The sequence below is a fragment of the Protopterus annectens genome, chromosome 3.part1, assembly GCF_019279795.1.
Source record: "Protopterus annectens isolate FY-2018-M chromosome 3.part1, PAN1.0, whole genome shotgun sequence".
Lineage (NCBI taxonomy): Eukaryota > Metazoa > Chordata > Ceratodontiformes > Protopteridae > Protopterus > Protopterus annectens.
The window spans coordinates 1,838,846,537-1,838,868,118 of NC_056732.1; the positions used below are offsets into that span (position 1 = coordinate 1,838,846,537).

Consider the following 21,582-nt stretch of genomic DNA (forward strand, 5'->3'; position numbering starts at 1 on the left):
AAATGTAGTTTCCGTTAGCCTGGGAACACCAGAGAAGTGTGAAGAATGATGTCACGTGAAGCAGCTCTGTGTTATCAATTTAAAGAGAGAGAATCAGAAAGCTCAGAGCATTTGTCTTGAGGACATCCAACATCATCAGCACTGCTTTGCTTTATATGTAAGTTTAGAATTGTGTTTTCTCTTAAATATAGCTAGGAATTAGGAAGATTAGACTAGTTTTTTCTATGATGTCAGAACTTTTCTACCATATTATTTTAAGTATTTCTCTGTGATCTCTGAACTCTTGACTAGCACTGTGCAGTAAGAAGGATTGTGTGTTTTTATTATTTATTATTAAATATTTTACAGTCTTTCAACTGTGGCCGTTTTGTGTTGAGATAATTTAAGCTCCAAGAGTACAGTGCATGTATATAGTGATGCTGTACCAAGTCACTCCAAATAAATCTTGACTGTTAGGTCACACTTGCCACTTGGATAATAATATTGCACAGTAATAATTGGACACCCTTTTTAAGGGCCTTTGAGTAGCTGATAATGGGTGGTGGCAGCTGGCACTACCTTTTACACTGGGCAGAAAAGGCGCACAGCTGGAGAACCTGTGCCAGCCTTCCCCAGGAGTGTCTGTGTGGTTCTAAAAACTCTTATCTCAAAGTGTGTGTGTGTGTGTGTGTGTGTGTGTGTGTGTGTGTGTGTGTGTGTGTCAGCTACTTGGGCAGGGACACGAAGCAATGGTTGGACAGAGAGGGTGCTGGAGGTTTCAGCTTGCCCACTAGGCTGAGAACTGGACCCTATAGATTTGCCAGTGTGGAGTCTTATTGGAGACCGGGAGAGAAAGGGAGAAACCAGCCCCAAGACTGACTGTGATTTCTGTGTGCTCTTAAGGGAAATACTTTACTGTGTGTGTATTTATCATCCTTTCCCTGTATGGACGCCCCTCAGTGGTGTTAGTGGTGAGGATTGAGCCTCCTTGATTGCTGGGCCAGTGCATGGGCATCACACTATTACAACAAAAAAGATGTATTGAATTTTTTTTTTTTAACAGGAAGTCAATTAACAAGTTAGTCATCATAATATGTGTGATCATACTGACCGAGTAAAATAAACTTTAAATGGTTACAGAATGTGCAGGCTTGGCAAAAATTGGGAGAAAACTTAGCTTGTGACCAAACTCATCAGTGCAGATGCTTTACTATGCTCTCTCACAATAAGCACTTGAAGTTTGTTTCTCCACAGACCAACATTGAAAATCAGTGACTTTGCTGACTAAGGAGATGCATGCCGCAGATGGGTATGGGACATTTTGACCTCATTGAAATGGCAAGGCAAGAAAAAAATTAACCGCGGACATTTTGACATAAAAAATAAAAAGGTTATATACAGCTTGTGTATCCACACAGTTACTGAGAAAATGTTAAAGATTACCAGATTGCCTCAAAAAACAAAAACATTTGCATTTGAAATACATATAAGATTATTAATGTTAATTTAAAATAACATTAATGTTTGCAATGTTAAATAATATTGATTTTAAAGTTAGGTTAAAAAACTGTTATTAATTAAATCAATTATATTTGCAAATTAAATAAAATGTTAAATAAATCAACATTTACATATAAAAAGTTAATTAATATATAAAATTCCAGTGGAAAGAATCATGGTTAAATGCGTTTTATTGCTTAATATTTCATATAACTTTGTTTTATATAACTGGGGTCAAATCGTCTACTAGCTACTCCTATAGACAATAAATGTAAACTTAAAGATGAAAGTGTATACAATTGCACTGGGGTCGAATCATCCGGGGTTGTTCTGCTGCAGACGGATGTAGTGAAATATGAGTCCTGCAAAGCTAATGCTTTTTAAATAATTCATGCAGTGACACTCTACAACTTCTGTTATGCCTTTCATGCAAGCACAGCTATTACACTTTGTGAAAGTGAAGAAATGCAATTCACAGAGATGCCACAAACTACGCCTCTGGTGCTATGTTCATCCTGCACTGTATGCACGCCCAAGTGTGTCTTGTCCTTCGGATGAGATAATAAACCCAGGTTCCATCTGCCTGCACTAGTGGTAGCTCAGGCGGATGTGAAAGATCCCAGCACACCTATCAATAAGGGTAGAGGAAGTTCTCCAGTGTGCTGGCTAAATATTTCCTACAAGTAGTATAAATACAACCTTAGGTCTCCCTTGAAAACAGGCCACTAGCCTAGTGGGACTAACTCAGTCAGCAAATATATAAAAAACAGAGCAATTTGGCACTTTTCAATGTTATCCAATACCACCTGAAAGTGGTCACAAAGAAGTGGATGACAACACTCCACTCCCACCCCAATGCAAGCTACTGCAGGGCAAAGACATAGAGCAGGCAAAGTGGTAGATAAGGTTAGGGGAGTATAAGGTACTGTGGGTAGGAAGAGGAATCAGTGAAATGACAGGGTATGATGGACAGCAGTGAAGGCATCAAGGTCAAGAAATTATTCAGTGCAGGAACAGGACCAGATAAAGTTGGGTGAAGGAAGAGTAGCCCAGGAAGGGTAGAAGCACAAGGAATAACAGCAGAATTTAAAGGAATAAAAGATAGGAATACTAGGAGGGCAATACATGTGAAGGCAGGAGAGACAGAGCTGGGAAGCATGGGTTATAAAAGAAGTGAGGTGGTTGAGGGGTTCAACATGAGAGACTGTGACTGGACTCAAGAACCTTTGGGGTAAACATGATGTGAGGTTTGTAAGAGGTTAATGGGCTTCAGGAAGGAAATGGATGGTTGAGACAGTGGTTGGCTAGTTAAATGGAAGGGGCATACAGGGATAGTGCAGGCCAGAAAAGTATGGAGGACTAGGTTGGAGCTTGAAAGAAACAGACAAGATCTAAAACTAAACCAGTCATGGACAGCGAAAAGTCAAGTAGAGTGATGAGCAAAAAGACAAGAAAGAAAACAAACAGATGGATAAAGGAAAGAGCTAGACAATGGAAAAGGTGAATGATGGGAAAAGGCAGCTGGGAAATAGATGTCAAGTAGTAGAAAACAAACATGAGAAGCAAAGGAAGGTAGGTAGAAAAGGGGAACAGAGGTGAAGCAGTAGGAAAGATGACCAGCCAGAAGGTGGCTCATGAGGAACAGCAGGAATGATGCAGACAGAGGGAAAAGGGGGTAAACTAAACTGGAAAGCAGGCAGAAGGGGGTGTTAGTGGGAACAGCCACTTAGAAAAGGAGTAGGGTCACAGGATCATAGGTTACTAGGCTAATGGTCCTAAAGCCTTTCTAAGCCTAGCCCCTCATGCCAGAGTTTCTCAATTATCAATTCCCACTGACTAGAATGGTTTTGGTATATGCCTGTGCCTTAGGGCATCTACAAGCTGCCCCTGTCCATAAGGGCCACACATGACAAGCTAGGGGTGAAGTTGCGATTTCTCATCCAATGGTCCAAATTTCATTTGAATAGGCTTAGGGGAGAGCTCTATTTCACATGAATGTTGAGTTTGTTCCAGAGAAAGGGTAATCTCAGACATATACCTGTTCCTCCAACATAAACCTGTTCCTCCACAGACTTGGTTAAGGATACTTCGATCTGATAATTCTAATGGCATTTGTTTTGCAAATGTGTAGCAGATCCATCAACGCTGGATATGAGAAAGTGTTGTAGGTTAGGCATATATCACCCCTAAGTAGTCTATAGGAGACTGAGAACAGGGACAGGGCTTTGAAGCGGTCTCCATGTTATTTACATGCTGTATTCTTTTAATGAGGAACCTCTGCGGCTGCTCCAGCTGTTGCAAACGCTTGGTTAGATACAAGCTGAAGGGCTCATAATACCGAACTACTGGTCTGAGGGCTGAGTATAGTGGGACTATGATATCCTTAGATCTGGATGCCATGTCCTTACTTGTAAGTTGCACCACCATGGACTCATGGTGATCAAAGTTCAGTTTACTGTCAACCTGAGTTCCCAAGTCTCTTATCACTGAGTCGACTCTTAAAAGAGAGTGTTCTCAAAGTTGTAATTTACAGGGGTGGTGGTCTTCCCAAAGGGTATAATTAAGCATTTTTTGCATTGAGTTTTAGGCCATGGCTTTGGCACCAATTACTCATCTGTTAGACCCTTTTGGAAGACATCTACATCTTTGTGGGATTCAATGATTCACCCATCTTCCAGTCATCAGCAAATTTGGTCAGCTAAAGGCTCACTGTATTTGCCTTGATAGAGCATAAGAAGTCAGGGTTCAAACAGGCTGACTGCAGTAGGTTGGGGACAGGTAAGAACAGCCTATGGGAAGTTGGGAGTGTTGATAGTGGAGGGTGGTACTGCACTCCATGTAGAGTTAGATAAAGGAGAAAGGACGTGTTTGATGAAGGTGAACAATGTCTAAGGTGCAAATCGCTCCAGGAAAGGACTAACAATGAACAAATTATTCAACAAAGGAAAGGGATGTCCACATATATTGGTTTACCTGCTAAGTAATGACTGAGAAAACCAGAACATAAATGAAGCTAAAGAAGGAACGATCATGGATGAACTGCAGACAGGTCCTGTCAAACTAACCCAATCGCTGGGACATAAGGGAAGTAGACAGAGCCAGCTCTGTGGATATAATCTGTGTGCCTTTCATCAAAGTCTCCAACTCAGCCCCACACTGCAGGATTCTCATGAAGATGAAGGGGATCGGAATGGAGAACAAACTTAACAGATGGGAGGGAAAAGGGATCATATAACATGTATATAATAATAAGCTAATTCTACTAGAAGGGGAGGGGGGGGGTTACCAGAAGGTAAAGCTATAGAGTTTCGTTTCATTGGCATAGTTTCTGGATTCAGCTCTGTTTAATGCATTTGTCTTGGGCCTTATTCACAATATGGAACATAGGCTCAATCTCCTTGAAAATGATATTAGTGTTGCGATGGGGTGACAGATAAGGGAGCACACATGAAAATCAAAATATGATTAGGAAGTCAGCTGGTACCTTTTAAGTCACATTTTTCTTTTTCACTTGTAGGTAAGTGAACTGGATCAAAGGGAACCCATCTGAGTGACAAACTATACACAGCATAATGTTAACAACGCACTGGAAAAGAAGAAAAATAAAAAGGTCCATAATACTGTACTCCCAACAAGTCAAAGTAAAAATACAGATCCCTTCCACTTCATGAAATTAAACAGGTCTATGACATTCCGTCGAATGGCTATTCAGCAAATAGCCATTCGTCAAAAAACTATTTATCGAAGCTGCTCTTCATCGAATAGCAAATTTTAACTAGGGCAAACCAGCAGTTGGCCACCATATGGAATTTGCCCTTTTCCTCACTGCAGTGCGATCCTGGAGTTGGTATATTTAGTTGGGGGGGATGTGGGGGGTGCAGCCCCACACCTTGGCAGTTTTAAAATTTTATTTTTCAGTCTCTCAATTGACCAATCGCTTGTTTCCCCTGCTTAAAGTCTGCTGTTCAGTGAAGAGCGGCTTTGATTAATCGGTGTTCCACGAATGACTATTCTCTGAATAGACATTCGTGAAATGTCAGACCCAGTTAAACATCACTGTCATAAACAGCCAAAAAACAATAGATCCAATTTACATATGTGGCCAAGTCACTGAGTCCACAAATTTATAAGCAGCTTCCTCAGTGAAGAACGCTTTTAATAATTTTACAAAGCTTGGATGAGGGGGTAAAAAACTTCTTTCATGAGGCAGCACTTTCACTGGACTGGCTGCAGCAGAATGTTGTGGTTTCTCTCCGTGGAACAAGTAGATATTACTGCCCTCACTTGCTTTTAGTTAAATGATTCTGAGCAGTAATCTGCAGGGGTAAAGTTTACCACTTTATATAAAAATATGCTGGTGCAAAGTGGGTCTATGAAACTGACTGCTAAATAACTGCCTTTAACCAGTGCAATGGAGTGGTGTTCTACAACAGGGTCACCTGTCAAAGGACAAATCTGTTTTTCAACTGTTGACAGCTTCCTTAGTAACATCTTAAATGAACCTCCAAAACTAGTAGTACATATTCAGTGGTGGAGAGAATTATACCCTTGGCTACTACTCTCGAGAAAACATTATTTGACTGCATGGTGCTCAGAGCCACAGCCCTTGGAAACACTTTTGCTTACATGCAGAAGATAACTGAGCAATGTATTCAGTCATAATTCAGAGAAAGTACGGGATGTACTTAGCCATAATTCTAAACACTTTTTTGAGTAAGTAAGGGATGTACTGTAGTCTGCAAATATGCTAAACTTCGGCAGTAAGTGATATCTACATTCATCCACAGTCCTAAGTTCTTGCGCAATAAGTGACAGATACTCCAAATACTTGAAGCCTCAAAAGTTTCTATATAAAACACCTATGGAGCAGTAAAGGTAAAAATTTCTTTGACCCCTGCCAATCAATAATTAGCAGGGAGCATAAAGCATTTTTTTTTTTTTGGTTTACAGAAATTAACTTTCAGACCTAGACTGCCCAGCCAACAGCATCTGAAAGTAATGGGAAACTTGGAGTCAGTTTTGCTGCAGTCCTTCTGAGATGTCCAAAGGATCCTGGCAACATGAACAGATTATAATAACAGATACAGCTTTATGAAAAAAAAAAAACAGATGCCTATGTCATGAGTGGTAGTTTAATAAAGTTTTTTTTTTTTTTTACAAAAAACATGACAGACTCATATACAACCTCATGGACATTACTAATGTATACAACCAGTTCAAAAAAGGAACGACATGAGGGTTAATCATAGTCTTGAAAGTTTGTTTGCTGCATAATTTTGGAACCACTTTAGTTTGCAAATCATCAGACTGTCCATTTTCAATTCTGTGACAAGAACATCATGATTTGCAGTGCAAAAGATATACATTATTCATTTATTTGTTTTCACTGACTAGGAAAGTCAATTTTCAGCATAGGCCCAGGGAGACATGTTCCACTAAGACAAAAACAATTATAGCAATGGACATATCTATATTACATTAATTTATAAGACTTCCCATTTTAAGCAAATGTACCATAACAAACAAATTCAAACTAGCACAGTTTTACATGGGTAAAATGTTTGCATATAGATTTCTAATGGGATGTACCAGTGAGTAAGAGATATTTCCAAAATATAGCATATGGTACATGAGAGCAATAAACAGTTTTGAAAGGCATTTTGCGGTTGAATGGCAGTGCAAAGTGAAAAACGAAAAATAAAGGAAAAAGCAGTTGCGTTACATATACTTACTTTGAGAGTAGGAGGGTACAGTAAATAGTTAACGTAAACATTTAATAGACAGACTGCAGATAAAGTGGTGGTAGAGGGAAAAAGGAGGTCCATTTATAAAAGTAGATATTTTAGTCATTTTGGGTAACTTGATCCGATTGTCCTGATGCAGTACAGCTACAGAGCCAGGTTTTATCCAGGCTTTCAATAGTTCAGTTAAAACTGCGTTAGGGCAAAAGTCAATTTAAAATGCAGGCTCCATGATAAAAGTAAAGATCCTAGAAGCCATCCATGTCCATTTTTAAAAAAAGATATAAGGAGCTTAATTGTCAAATAAACAAAGGTAACCTCTTCCACAATTAAACCGTAGCTTGGCTTAAATATCTAGCTTTCAGGTCAGTTGTATTTTTAATAATTCTACACATGTAGCTTATTCCTGTGGTTGACTTGCTCGAGTCCAGTAAATCAATATTGAACAGAAGATGCAGCTCTTCATTCGTTAATTCTTTGAAGGCTAAACAGTATCTAACCGAATCAAAAACCTAGACTCTCAAAAGTCTAGATTGATATGAATTACCATTAATCTCTGATATTCTCTTAGTAAACCTATCGAATACCTTCAAATAGTAAGAAACCACCTTTACAATATAAACAAAACAATATATTTTATTTTATAAATGGCTGAACATAAGCTATAAACTTCATGACAGCATTCCCTAAGACTAAATTCATAAGAATTAGACCACCAACTTGAAAAGATTTATTTATTTTCTGAACACAAGACCTGAATTTTAAATTGTTACCAACAGTAATACCATGGTCCTTGAACTGTGATATGTTCTGTAAGTCAATGGGCCTTAGTTTCACATTTGAAGTAATAAGAACTCTACCTAAAATGTAAAACACATTTCTCCTTACTAACTTTCTGAAAGCTTGAAAAACTGCTCGTTTTATTAGCAGACCAAAGTTTCCAAGATTTATCATGTAAGTAGTTGCTTGGTTTCTTTTTCAGCCATAGTGTTGTGGTGGATTTTTACATGTTTTGTCTGAATAGGTGTCACTTCATTTAGGATATTTATGAAAGCTTCATTAACAGACCATGTCATCCAGGGGTTGTACTTTTAGTATGTTCCAATTACTGACGTGTAGGGCAGAGATGAAACTGTCTTTGCGGAGTCTGGTTAAAATTACATACTTGGTGGTAAATTACTGCTTACTTAGGTTAAGAAGTTTTCAATCGGGTAAGCAACTTAAGAATTTATAGCAGTGCGACAAACCAAAATCCTACCAGCCCAGATAGCTGGAATTTTGCAAATAATCTTATGTCATTTGTGAATATTAATATGATCCATAAGCTTGCCTCACAAATGTAAGAGAACTATATGTTATGTGGATATTAAACTACTGGTGCAGAAGTGTGTGTTGAACTGTACGTTATGTACTGAGCTTCAAGAATGTAACCACAGTGTACGCTACTAGAAAAGAATTAGAAGTTATGTACTCACCATAACGTTCCATCTGAGTAGGTGACTTCATTTGTCTGCAACCTGTGGGTCTTGGATCCGATATCGGATCCGAGCCGGCAACTATTTATGCAGCTATGGATCTGAGCTCCTAGCTCCTCCCCTCACCCATAATCCCCTGCCAACCCCAACTGACCTCAGATCAAGTTTGCCCTCCTATATACCTGAAAAGGTATCCCAAAAAAGAAAAGGCAGGAATAATACTATCATCTAACTCTTCTGAAGGCCAGGGGGAAGGAGGGGGGGATGGTTGCAGACAAATGAAGTCACCTACTCAGATGGAACATTATGGTGAGTACATAACTTCTAAATCTGAAGTAGGGACTTCATTTGTCAGCAACCTGTGGGACAGAGTCCCCAGCTACCTGAATCTTGGGCGGCCATCATGGAAGGATGTTCCAGAGCACTGCGGAGCCAAAGGATGCTCTACCTATGGAGGTGACATCCAGCTTGTAGTGGTGAATAAAGGTATGAGATGAGGCCCAAGTGGCTGCCGAGCAAATATCATCCAAAGGGACTCTAGATCTGAATGCAGTAGAAGTAGATATGGAGCGAGTGGAGTGAGCACGGACCCTTTGAGGTGCGGGCCTCCCAGAAGCCTCATAAGCTAGACGGATACATTGGGAAATCCAGTGTGATAAGGTGACCTTCGAAACAGCTTTACCCAAATTGAATTTAGAAAAGGAGACGAACAGCTGATCAGATTGTCTGTGACCAGCAGTTCTATGAATATAGAAACGCAGCTGCCTGTGCACATCTAACGAGTGCAGCTTGTATTCTCCTTTATTTTGGTAATTAGGGAAGAAAACAGGGAGATTAATGGACTGATTGATATTGGTTTCTGAGGCCACCTTGGGTAGAAAGGAGGGATTGGTCCTGAGGTACACTCTATCCTGATGAAAAACCAAGTAAGGGGGTTTTACGGAAAGAGCTTGAAGTTCCGAAACTCTTTTCGCAGAAGAGATGGCTACCAGAAATGCTGTTTTCCAAGACAGGTATTTAAGATCAGCAGAGGCAGCTGGTTCAAAGGGGGAAGCAGTCAAGGCCTGAAGAACTAGTGATAGGTCCCAAGGGGGTACGGCTTCTCTGATCGGGGGCCTAAGCAGAAAGGTACCCTTGAGGAAGGTTTTACATAGTTTAGCTGACATCAAGGGACCCGTCTCGTATCCTACATGGTAATGGGAGATGGCTGCCAATTGTACCTTGACTGTCGAACAGCTAGCCCCTTGCTGAAAAAGCCCGGTAAGGAAGTCCAAAACTGACGTTAGCGGAGCAGTGAACGTGTCCACATTATGATGCTCCGCCCAGATGGAAAAGCACTTCCATTTACTGTGGTAAACCTTCCTGGTGGAAGGTTTATGCACTGCCACCAAGATGGCTTTGACTGGAGAGGAGATACCGGGAGTCCTAATTAAGAGTGGAACTTGAGCAGCCAAGCTGTCAGCTTCAGGTTGTCCAGATTCGGGGTCGGTAAGCCTGATGGATGGGAGATCAGATCCGGGCTGGGATCCGGAATCCAGGGAGGATTCACCAAGTGAGACCACAGGTAAGGGAACCAAGTTTGTCGAGGCCAGAATGGGGCAATGAGGATCATCCTGCTCCCCAACCGAGAGGCTTTCTGTAACATCTTTAGCATCAGGGGTAGAGGAGGATAGGCATAAAGTAGACCGGGTGGCCAAGCATGCACTAGAGCGTCTCTTGGGGCTTCCCCTGGTGGGGGAATCAGGGCGAAGAAGTTGTCGCATTTCGTATTTGAGGGAGAGGCAAAAAGATCGCAGCAGGGTTGCCTCCATTTTGCAAAAATCTGCTTCGCAACACGGGAGTTGAGAGACCACTCGTAAGGGGAAAGAATACTGCGGCTGAGTTTGTCCGCCAGAATGTTGGACCGTCCCGGAATGTACGTTGCGATTAGAAAGCGGTTGGTGATCGCCCATTCCCACACTCTCATGGCCTCTCGGCAGAGAGGATAAGACCTGGTTCCCCCCTGTTTGTTGATATACCAGACAACTGACATGTTGTCCGTCTGTATCTCAATAGTTCCGATGGGAAGAAGGTTGTGAAGTGCTTGCAACACTAACAGCACTGCCCTCATCTCCAGAATATTGATATGCAGGGAGGTCTCCGAGTCGTTCCATGTGCCTTGGACTGTTCTGCCTGAGCAATGCCCCCCCCCACCCAAGGCGAGAAGCGTCCGTGGTCACGTGTGACAAGGGGAGGTGGAGCACAGAAGGGACGAACTGTATGGAGGTCTGTGGAATGCAGCCACCATAACAGGGCCCTCCTGCAAGCTTTGCTGATAGAGACAGGGTGATAGAGAGGGGAAAAGCTGGAAGGACCACTGTACTTGAAGGGTCCACTGTAATACCCTCATGTTTAGGTGAGTGCACGGGGAGAGTAATTGCCGCTGCCATAGAGCCCAGTGCCCTCAGGACCAATTCCACGGGTGGAGCTTCTGATTGGAGGATGGCCTCCACATGAAGACTGAGGTTCTGTAGTCGTTCCGAAGTGAGGTAAGCTCGTAGACTTCTCGTATCTAACCTGGCCCCTATGAAGTCTATCACTTGTGTTGGAGCAAGGGAGGACTTGTCCATATTGATCGTGATGCCTAACTGGGGGGCTAGGTGAAGAAAAAAATCTCTGGCTGAGCAGAGTAGATGCCTTACTGGGGCGGTCAGGAGCCATTCGTCCAGGTACGGGAAGACCTGCATTCCCTGGAGTCCCAGGTGGGCTGCTATCACTGCTAAAACTTTGGTGAACACCCTGGGGGCTGTGGTGAGGCCAAAGGGAAGGACCCTGAACTGGATCGTCTGTCCATTAAAATGTGGTAGTACGCATCCTTGAGGTCTATAGAGCACATCCAGTCGTTCTCCCGTAACAGGGGGAGAATGGATTGAAGAGTGACCATTCGGAATTTCTCTTTGGTTACCGCCAGGTTCAAGAGGGAGAGGTCTAGGATTGGTCTCAGGTCCCCAGTCTTTTTTGGCACCAGAAAGAACCTGGAGTAAAACCCTAATCTGAGCTGGTCTGGGGGGACGGGTTGGATGGCCCTTTTTTTTTTTTTTTAGCAGCTGCTTGATTTCTGCGGCTGCAGCCTCCCTCTGATCAGGTGGTACATCGGGGAGGTTCTTGTGTCTGGGGACATGAAGCATAGGGATTTTGTAACCTCTGGATATAATCCGAAGCACCCAGTGGTCTGACGTAATGGACTCCCATGCCGCCAGGTGCCTTGAGAAGCGCCCCCCCCCGACTGCCTCCAGAGTGGAGCAGTCGGGCAACCCTTCAGGGCTGTTGTGCGGGCCGATCAGAGAAGCATTCTCTGGACCCAAAATTTCTCGGTGCCCCTCTGCCTCTAGGGCGGTGTCCACCCTGTCCTCCTCTGCCACGGAAGGACTGGTTGTCCGGAGCAGGTTGGGAATGCTGCGATTTCCGGAACCACATCTTCTTCCGTCCCTTTTGGTTCTTGGAAAAGGACCTCTGGGGAGCAGAGAAGCGGACTCCGATGGCAGACAAAGTCTTCCCGTCCTTCTCGCTCTGGACAAGTGTCTCGCAAACAGTTTTGCCAAACAAGGCAGAACCATCAAAGGGGGCATTCGCAAAGGACGCCTTAAAGGGCTCCATGAAGTCACAATGTCGGGGCCAGGCCTGGCGCCTCATCACTAGGCCTGCTCTGCTAGCTCTAGCGGCTCCCTCAGTTGCGCGAGACAGAAGCCGCATAGAGGTATTGGAAACAGATCTCAGAGTGGCCATACGAGTGGAGTACAATTGCTTGTCCTCCGCCGACATGGACTCCGGGGGGGAAGCAGCGTATTCTTTAATAAGATCGCGCTGCATCCTAATGACATGTGCCATGTAGTTCAGAGACCTTACCGAGAAGGTCGCTGAACTGAATACCCGCTTCCCAAGGCGATCCATCAATCGAGACTCCTTGCTCGGAGGATGGACAGAGGGGCTCTCCTGAGCTAGTTCCCTCTTAGTGGCTGCCACCATCAACATGGCATCTACAGGGGGACCCTTGCTCCAGTGGGGTCTGTCTGCAGGGGGGGCTCAAGATCCTGTCCGGGCGCTTGGGAATAGGCTCCACAGTGTCCGGCTCCTTCCACGCCCTGGTGGTCACAAGGTCCACCAGGGGGTCGGCTGGAGGGGACACCCAAGAGGTAGACGGGCCTGCTTTGAATGCCTCCAGGAACACGGACTCGTCGGAGGAAGCCTTTGGGGCAGACCACCCCCCCCCGAGCCTAAGCATTTCCATGATGTCTCCAAAGGTGACATCGTCAGGGGGTGATCTTGGGGAGCCTTCCCCTTCATCCAAGTCCGTGTCCTCTGTTAAGGACTCGGGGGGGGGGGGTCCACGTGCCTCCTCTTACACTTATGCTTGCGAGGCACTTCCTCGGGGGGGCTGTCCGAAGAGGTCTCGCCAGCAATGTCCTGTTCCAAAGGAACAACCTGGGACATTGAAGCAGGTTGCCCATGTGGCCGGGTGATGGATGCCTGGCCCAGCAGAGAGGGAGTGCAGGGCGGAGCCAAGACAAGGGCCGGGGGTCTGGATGCCCTCGACAAGAGCCCTCTCCACTACATCGAAGGCCAAGGGGGAGCCGCTCTCCCTGGGCTCCGAGAGCCGACTCCCACTCGGATCCGATGAAGGGATTGGAACCGGCGCTGAGACCGTCAGATCCAAGGGACCAGTGTGCTCCGACCTGGACGGATCCGAAGGCACACTGAATCCCTCGGATACGAAGCTCAGGCCACGGCTCCAAGAGGTCAGATCCGACGATGGAACCGACAGACTCGAGGGCAAGGTCGGATCCGACGATGGAACCGACAGACTCGAGGGCAGGGTCGGATCCGAAGTACCCAGTACTGTCGGCGCCGACCCACCCCCGGCTCCAACACTGTCCAGCTCCAAGCACTCCGAAATGGGGAAGCGAATCGGAGAAGGAGCTATCAGAGCAATTAAAGGGTGTTGAGCTCCCCCCTGAAGGGGGGGGGGGAGGCAGGAGCACTCCCATCTGCAGCTGGGCCTGGATGAACCTTCTCATCATCCGGTCCAAGTCTGCATCAGACAGGCTGTAGGTGGATCTCGACGAGGCCACCGAGGCAGGCATGGAGTGCCGCCTCGATGACCTCGATGGAGATCGGGTCTCCTCCTCCTCCTCCGGTCCCGGGGAGAAGCAAGGTTATCGGAGCAGAGGAGGAGGAGACCTGGAAGCCGTGGAGGGAGAAGCCCGCTTAGCTGGGGGGGGGGGGCCGAAGTGGAGGCCTCAGCCCGCCGCTTGTGGTGCTTCTCCCTCCATTTCTCCCTCCTGGCCTCCCTATCCTCCGGCGCTTTAGTGGGAGTTTGAATCCCGGCTGGAGGAAGGGGGGCAGGAGTGGCCACCACCACAGGCTGGGGAGGTGCCACGGGAGTAGCGGAGGCCGAAGCCGACTCCAGGGGCAAAAGTCCCGCCAGAACCAGCTTCGACCTCCGCTCTTTCAGTGCCCTGGGGTTGAACCCTGCACAAATCGTGCATCCTGAGGACAGGTGTTCAACCCCAAGGCACCGAACACACAGAGTGTGGCCATCCGCTGGTGAAAGCTTATGGCCACACTCGGTGCACTTAGAAAAAATGGGCTTTGGGGCCTCTGACATTTCTGAAGAAAAGGACTACACAAGCACACCAGGCCCCAAAACACAAAAAACACACACATACACTACGACCAGCGAGGGGAGGAAATACACTAAAAAAGGAATAAAATTAACCTAAAGGGATCCTAAACACACACACACACACACACACACACACACACACGAGTTAAAAAGGAAAGATTTTTCTGTTTTTAAACAAGTTTTTGAGAACTTGAAAGTCGCATGGAGCTCTGCAATCCAGCTGTCTCTTCTAAAAGCGGCAAACTAGATCTGAGGTCAATTGGGGTTGGCAAGGGATTATGGGTGAGGGGAGGAGCTAGGAGCTCGGATCCATAGCTGTATAAATAGTTGCCGGCTCGGATCCGATATCGGATCCAAGACCCACAGGTTGCTGACAAATGAAGTCCCTACTTCAGATCCGAAATGTATATAAACTATATGCCTGCACAAATATTTGTCTTAGTAGCAAGAAACTGGGACATACAGAGTTAACTTGCAAAATTTCAAGAAAATAAGTTGAAATTAAGAGAGTTTTATGATGTGCTATAAAGTTAGTCAATACAGCATGGAGACAGGATGTCTACAGCTAGAGATTTCTTTCTATTGTCTTGAAACAGAAATAATTACTAGGTTTAAAATGTTAAAGTGTTTAACTGTTTTACGACTTCCAGTTCTTGGCAAACTTCTGAAAGATAAGTATTTTTCACAGAGAAATGCTACATTTTGTTGGCCTCAGCCTGGGAACTGAAGGCAGGTGACAAATAGTGATGTCATCCCAGCTAACCCAGCAGTTTGTCTTTTCAGCTTTTCCCAGTTAGGGGTTACCACAGCGGAACTCTGGTCCGCTAATGATTGGCAGTAGATTTTTTATGGTGCCGAGTTGCCAGCCCAATGTCCAACCTTCAGTGAAGGCACGCCCATTCATGCATGTCTTTCGAACACCCATTCGACCGCAGGGAGGACATGCAGACTCCACACAAAAGGCAATCCAGCCGAGAATCGAACAGGAGAACCTCTTGCTGTGAGGCAACAACGCTACAGCTGCACCACCATGGCTATGTGCATTATTAATTTAAGAACTATCCCAGAGAGTGAGTCTGTGCATTTTGTATCTTGTTTTGGATCTGATCTGAAAACACCCATTCAGCACTTCTCATCTGTATTTGCCTTGCTCTGTAAGTAAGACTTAGATCATAGTATCTCTCTTAGCGATAGTTAGGAATATAGTAACGATTAGTTTAGATGTTTTCTGTGTGTATTTGAGACTGTCCTGCAATGTTGCTTTAAAATATTTCCTGTGATTCTGAACTCTGTATTCACTGTGCTGAGTTACTGAATATTGTCTGGTTCTTTTATTATTTATTATTAAATATATTTAAACTTTTTAATTGTGGCTGTTTGTTTAGAGATATTTAAGCACTTAGGGTACTTGCATATGGATTTGGTGACACTGTATAGGTTACTGCAGTAGTCTTGTTGTTGGTCACACCATTTGGACAACAGTAACATTACACAGTAAGATTTGTCACCCTTTGGGAAGGGCCTTAAAGTAGCTGATAAGGGGTTCTTGTAGCAGAGCTGACTACCTTATGGTCTGGGCAGAAGGGGGCATAGCTAGTAAACCTGTGCCAGCCTTTCCCAGGTGTGTGTTTGTGTATAAATCAGATCTCAAAGTGTGTGTGTGTGTGTGTGTGTGTGTGTGTGTGTGTGTGTGTGTGTGTGTCAGCTACTTGGGCAGGGACAAAAAGCACTGGTTGGACAGAGAGGGTGCTAGTAGGACTGGGCTTAGAACCCTGGCTAAGGACTCAACTCTACAGCTGTGCCAGTGGGGAGTCTTACTGGGGATCTGAAGAAAGAAAACCAGCCCCAGACTGACTGACTGATCTCTCTGTGCTCTTAAGGGAAATTGTACTTTACTATGTGTGTACTTGTCATCCTCCCAATGTGGACGTTCCTAACTGGTGCTAGTGGTGAAGATTGAGGCTCCTTGATTATTGGGCTAGTGCAGGGGCATCACAGACCAAATTACTCGTATGAATCCAGTTCACTGTAGATTGTGTATGGCTGCATTAATCAGACAAATCTAGTCCAATGTAGACTGTTGATTAGAATTTGTCTATTCTTGTAGCACCACAGTTGATTAGTTGGAAGATTTAGTGAGATGGAGGGAGTGGCTATGTTAAATGATTGACGGTCGATTTTCATGTCGCCCATAATAATGGTTTTATGGTTTAGGTTCCGAGATAGCCAGTGAAGAAAGTTTGCATTTATGCTTATGTCGCTTTCTGGACGAATATACATTCCTATAATGCACGGTCTTTTTGCTATTTAGTCTGACGCAAGAAATGATGACTTCTGCATTATGATACTTTGGAATTTGGCTGGCATAAAGACTTACTTTAGATTATTTTTATATATTATGACTATGCCACCTCCACACTTACTTTTTCTATCCAAGTGGGTTATACTGAAATTTGGAGGTAATATATCACTTATTTCTAGCTTTACTCAAGTTTCTGTAGTAACTACTATCTCTGGGGAGTAACATGCTAGGTACACAGAGAATTTCTGTTTTTATTACAAATTCTTCTGATAATATAAAAATGGGTGACATTACATTAATGGTTTCTACAGTTCTGGAATAATGTCTATAGAAAAGACATTAATAACGAATCAGCTCAAGTGTTAAATGACCATACGAATTTAGGGCACAGACAATTTGGATGGCAGTTACTACTTCTCAAAGCCATACATATTTATTTTGGAAATAAACACTCTTGCAAAGTCTGTTGAAAACTCATGACAGGTTTTTCCTGTCCTTCAAACGCCACAGCCTTTAACATCTAATGAGTAGCCCAGCAACTGTCTGTAGACAACAGCAAAAATTTCAGTAATTATTTTTGGGTTCAGCCACCTCCTGCCTTGGATATCTAGAAGAGAAACTACTTTCAGACTACTCCTTTCAGCAAAGTTATTTCCCTTAAAAATTCTTTAGGGTTTGCTAGTAAGGCAAGAAGTAAGTTGTCTTTTTCAGGAAAGTAGCTTTCCTTAACAGACAGGAGGAAGGCAAGTGCAGACAAGGGCATCCGTCAAAGTGATGGATGGACGGTTTCAGACAAGACCTGTGAAACATGGGGATGACCATCAAAGAAGATTACAGTGTGTTATAGAACCAAGAGATATAACCTTGACCCCATGTAGAAAATTAGGAAAGGTGGGATGATGATGATTTGCTTCATTGACACTATTTTACCATAATCCCCCATATAAAATAAGTGGTTCTAATCTTCTAAAGTGTGACTCCCTTAACACTGTGCATTTCAGCAAATACCTGCCTGAACTCAAGTGCTCCCAAAGGAGCAGAAATTCCTTTATCCTGTATGGTCTTGATAGGATAAAATTTACCCAAGGGGGTAATAAGATATTAAAAAAGTATTCCAATATTGCATTCTTTCTGCCATGTTACCAGACATCAATAACTACAATCAAACATATTTCAGAGGTGGCCTTTCTGCTGTATTTTCAGGATCCAGACATTTGATCACATGACCCTTACATTTATGTGGACTGACTGAGAAGACAATAGCCACATTACAATGGTCAGTGAAAACTACATCATATACCCTTATGGAATGACACTTTTCTGGTTGCTCATTACAGATACAATCCAGTATGACGTGCTTCTGAAAGGACAGATTTTTGTCAACTCTACGTTAAAAAGGAGGTGAACAAGAAATAACTTTTTTATAACAAAGAATGATTGGTCTGTGCAATCACTTACTGAAAAAGGTGCAAACTAAGACCTCAACTAAGGCTTTTAAATCAGCTTGGGATTACTAAAGAAATTGGATGAAATTGGGGAGGGAGTCAGATGCAATACAGTAGCTACAGAATCAGGCAGACAACAAAGTCTCATGATCTCTTTCCATCAGCTACCTTGTGTTGTGCTGTGAGGTGCCTTAATTAAGCATCAAACTTCAAACATTAGTGATTCCCCTTTACATTTACTGCAGTGGCCATATCTCTCTATTTTTGTACAGAATTCTATGTTTCCCTTCAGATAAGAAAACAAAATGCACAACTACTACTAGTATGCATGTTACCCAATAAAGCACTGGGAAGTGGTTTGTGTCCGTTTGGTTCAACACTAATGGCACACATAACCACTAATTCTTCTCTCAAAGCTTTTTTTTGCTGACTGGACTGATCAAACCATAGGAGGCAAACAAACTCCTGCTTGTTCAGCTCAGCACAAGCAGAAGATGAGAACAGTCTTTCTAGGAATTTTATGGCCTGAGTTTCCTAGGGCATCATCACTAGTAAGCCTTGTGCTGTTATGCTCTACCTGGGACTCTTACATTTAGCTCACCCAGACCAGTCTGAACTACCACACCATGTTCTGCAGTACTGCACACCCCCAGCCTTATGTAGTACTGCACACCCCCAGCCTTCAGTACCACACCATGTTCTGTAGTACTACCCACTCCCAGACTTCAGTACCACACCATGTTCTGTAGTACTGCACACCCCCAACCTTCAGTACCACACCATGGTCTGCAGTACTGCTCACCCAGACCCTTCAGTACTACACCATGTTCTGCAATACTGCTCACCCCTATCTTCAGTACCTCACCATATTCTGCAGTACTTCCCACCCACATCCTTCAGTACCACACCATGCTCTGCAGTACTGCTCACCCAGACCCTTCAGTACTACACCATGTTCTGTAGTACTGCTCACTCTCAGCCTTCAGTACCTCACCATGTTCTGTAGTACTGCTAACACCCAGCCTTCAGTACCTCACCATGTTCTGTAGTACTGCTCACCCCCAGCCTTCAGTACCTCACCATGTTCTGTAGTACTGCACACCCCCAGCCTTCAGTACCTCACCATGTTCTGTAGTACTGCACACCCCCAGCCTTCAGTACCACACCATGTTCTGTAGTACTGCTCACCCCCAGCCTTCAGTACCTCACCATGTTCTGTAGTACTGCTAACCCCCAGCCTTCAGTACCACACCACGTTCTGTAGTACTGCTCACCCCAGCCTTCAGTACCACACCATGTTCTGTAGTACTGCTCACTCCCAGCCTTCAGTACCTCACCATGTTCTATAGTACTGCTCACCCCAGCCTTCAGTACCACACCACGTTCTGTAGTACTGCTCACCCCAGCCTTCAGTACCACACCACGTTCTGTAGTACTGCACACCCCCAACCTTCAGTACCACACCACGTTCTGTAGTACTGCTCACCCCCAGCCTTCAGAACCACACCATGTTCTGTAGTACTGCTCACTCCCAGCCTTCAGTACCACACCACGTTCTGTAGTACTGCTCACTCCCAGCCTTCATTACCACACCACGTTCTGTAGTACTGCTCACCCCCAGCCTTCAGTACCTCACCATGTTCTGTAGTACTGCTAACCCCCAGCCTTCAGTACATCATGTTCTGTAGTAATGCTCACCCCCAGCCTTCAGTACCTCACCATGTTCTGTAGTACTGCTCACCCCCAGCCTTCAGTACCATGTTCTTCAGTGTTGCTCACCCTCCCGCTGCTCGTAATTTCAGTGCTCTTTTTACTCAACTCAGGTCATTTTTATGTCTCTAGGCACACAGGTTTAAGACTGCATGATGCACCTATACCCTTATTTAGTCCTGTTACTGCTTCCTACAGCCTCAGTTACTTAGTGCGCGACACTGAGAAAGACATTTAACCAGTGAGTGCTTCCAGGATGACTGAAATGGGTCCATGCAGATCAGAGATACAGTCTGTTCAGCAAACCTTTTTTCTGCTGCTCACCCCCTTCTCTGCTTTCAGCACTGCTTCAGTAGCTATTATTTCTAGTTTTCAAAGGTCAACACCTAAAAATGTGGCCATAAAAGTGGATCCAACAGCCTTGATGTGACTGATAGATTTAGGCACATTTTAGGTACATTTTCTTATTGTAACACCTAATACAGCACTCTATATTTGTGGTGCTTTTCTGTTTTTTGGTAGACTGCTGCTGCCATCCCTAAGAGCACACTTCCTTTGCTACCTGTTCCAGAATCTTAACTTTCTCCTAGCCATGAACAGGGGGATCCAAAGAAGTAAGTACCTGGCCAGCAACTTACCATCATTCATGCCATCGGGAAGGCCCTCCTCCTGTAAAGTTCCACCTCCTTCTGTATTACCAGATGGAATGGACTCAAACCTTGCAAGAAATACATGAAGTTGCTTCAGTGGAATGTTATACCCTGGAAAACACAAATTAACAAAACCTCGGTAGTTAAAAATGTATCCTTCCAAGTATGTTTACACTACAGTCATCTTAGTTTATTCATGCACAGCTGATAAGTGATAAAAGCACATTAGAACAACGTTGTTGCAGACTTGATTACTTCTGGAATTACTTTCAGTATTTTCATATTCTTAAATTACTGTGTCTTTTCCTACACAACTTTTCTTAAACATTTAATCTCCTGTTTTCCCTGCATGGATGCAATATGTGCACCAGTTTCTTCCTCAACAATGATGTCAGAAATATTAATTTTTATTGCACATTATTCATGTTTATAAACTTTCTAACAAGATAAATTGACTAGTTAAAAACAACTTTTCCTGTCACAATCTAGTTCTGTATACAACCATAAAGCATGCAATCACTGCAGAGATGTAGGAGTTTAACTAACTGCAGGTTTAACAGCATCAGCAGCTGCCTCCCTCAATAAAGTGCATCTGTGTGTCTGTGTGACTTGTGTTTTTCCCATTTTTATTTAAGTATAACAAATTTAGAAACTATTCCTTAAAGTTTTCAGAAAACATGGACTGTCTTGACAGATCTTGCAATATTTTCGGATTACCAGGCACTAAACACAACTGGTTTCCAGAATACCACAAACACTGGAAATTTTGTATTAATCCACAGTCACGTTCATTGTAAAGACTGTAGACCACATCTCCCAGCCTTCATGAATCAAAAGTAAAACAGACTCCGCTCGTTTCTGCACTGTTCCAAAGACACATCCGAGGATACCTTCAAATAATTTCAGTTACCCCACTGAAAAGTGTTGAACGATCCACTACATGGTCCATTTCTTTCTTGGCTTACTCTTACCCAAGGACTTCTTCCTTGCAATTTTGGTCATATCCCTTTTCCTCCAGTGCTTCCTACTCACCCCACACAGCTTGTGTTCTTTCCCACTTGGCCCTTTTTTCATTCCTAATCACTTTCTTTACCTACCCACATTACTCAGTTCTACCC

At 43.9% G+C, this 21,582-nt stretch overlaps 1 protein-coding gene across 1 annotated transcript in view; it reads right to left on the reverse strand.

The window, feature by feature from the left end:
- The window catches only part of LOC122797903 (zinc finger protein 28-like), a 271,838-nt gene that overhangs the window by 126,458 nt on the left and 123,798 nt on the right, over positions 1-21,582 (reverse strand). Inside the window, exon 4 of the mRNA XM_044066422.1 lies at positions 20,453-20,575. Coding sequence (XP_043922357.1) covers positions 20,453-20,575 — 123 coding nt within the window. The remainder of the gene's footprint in view (positions 1-20,452; positions 20,576-21,582) is intronic.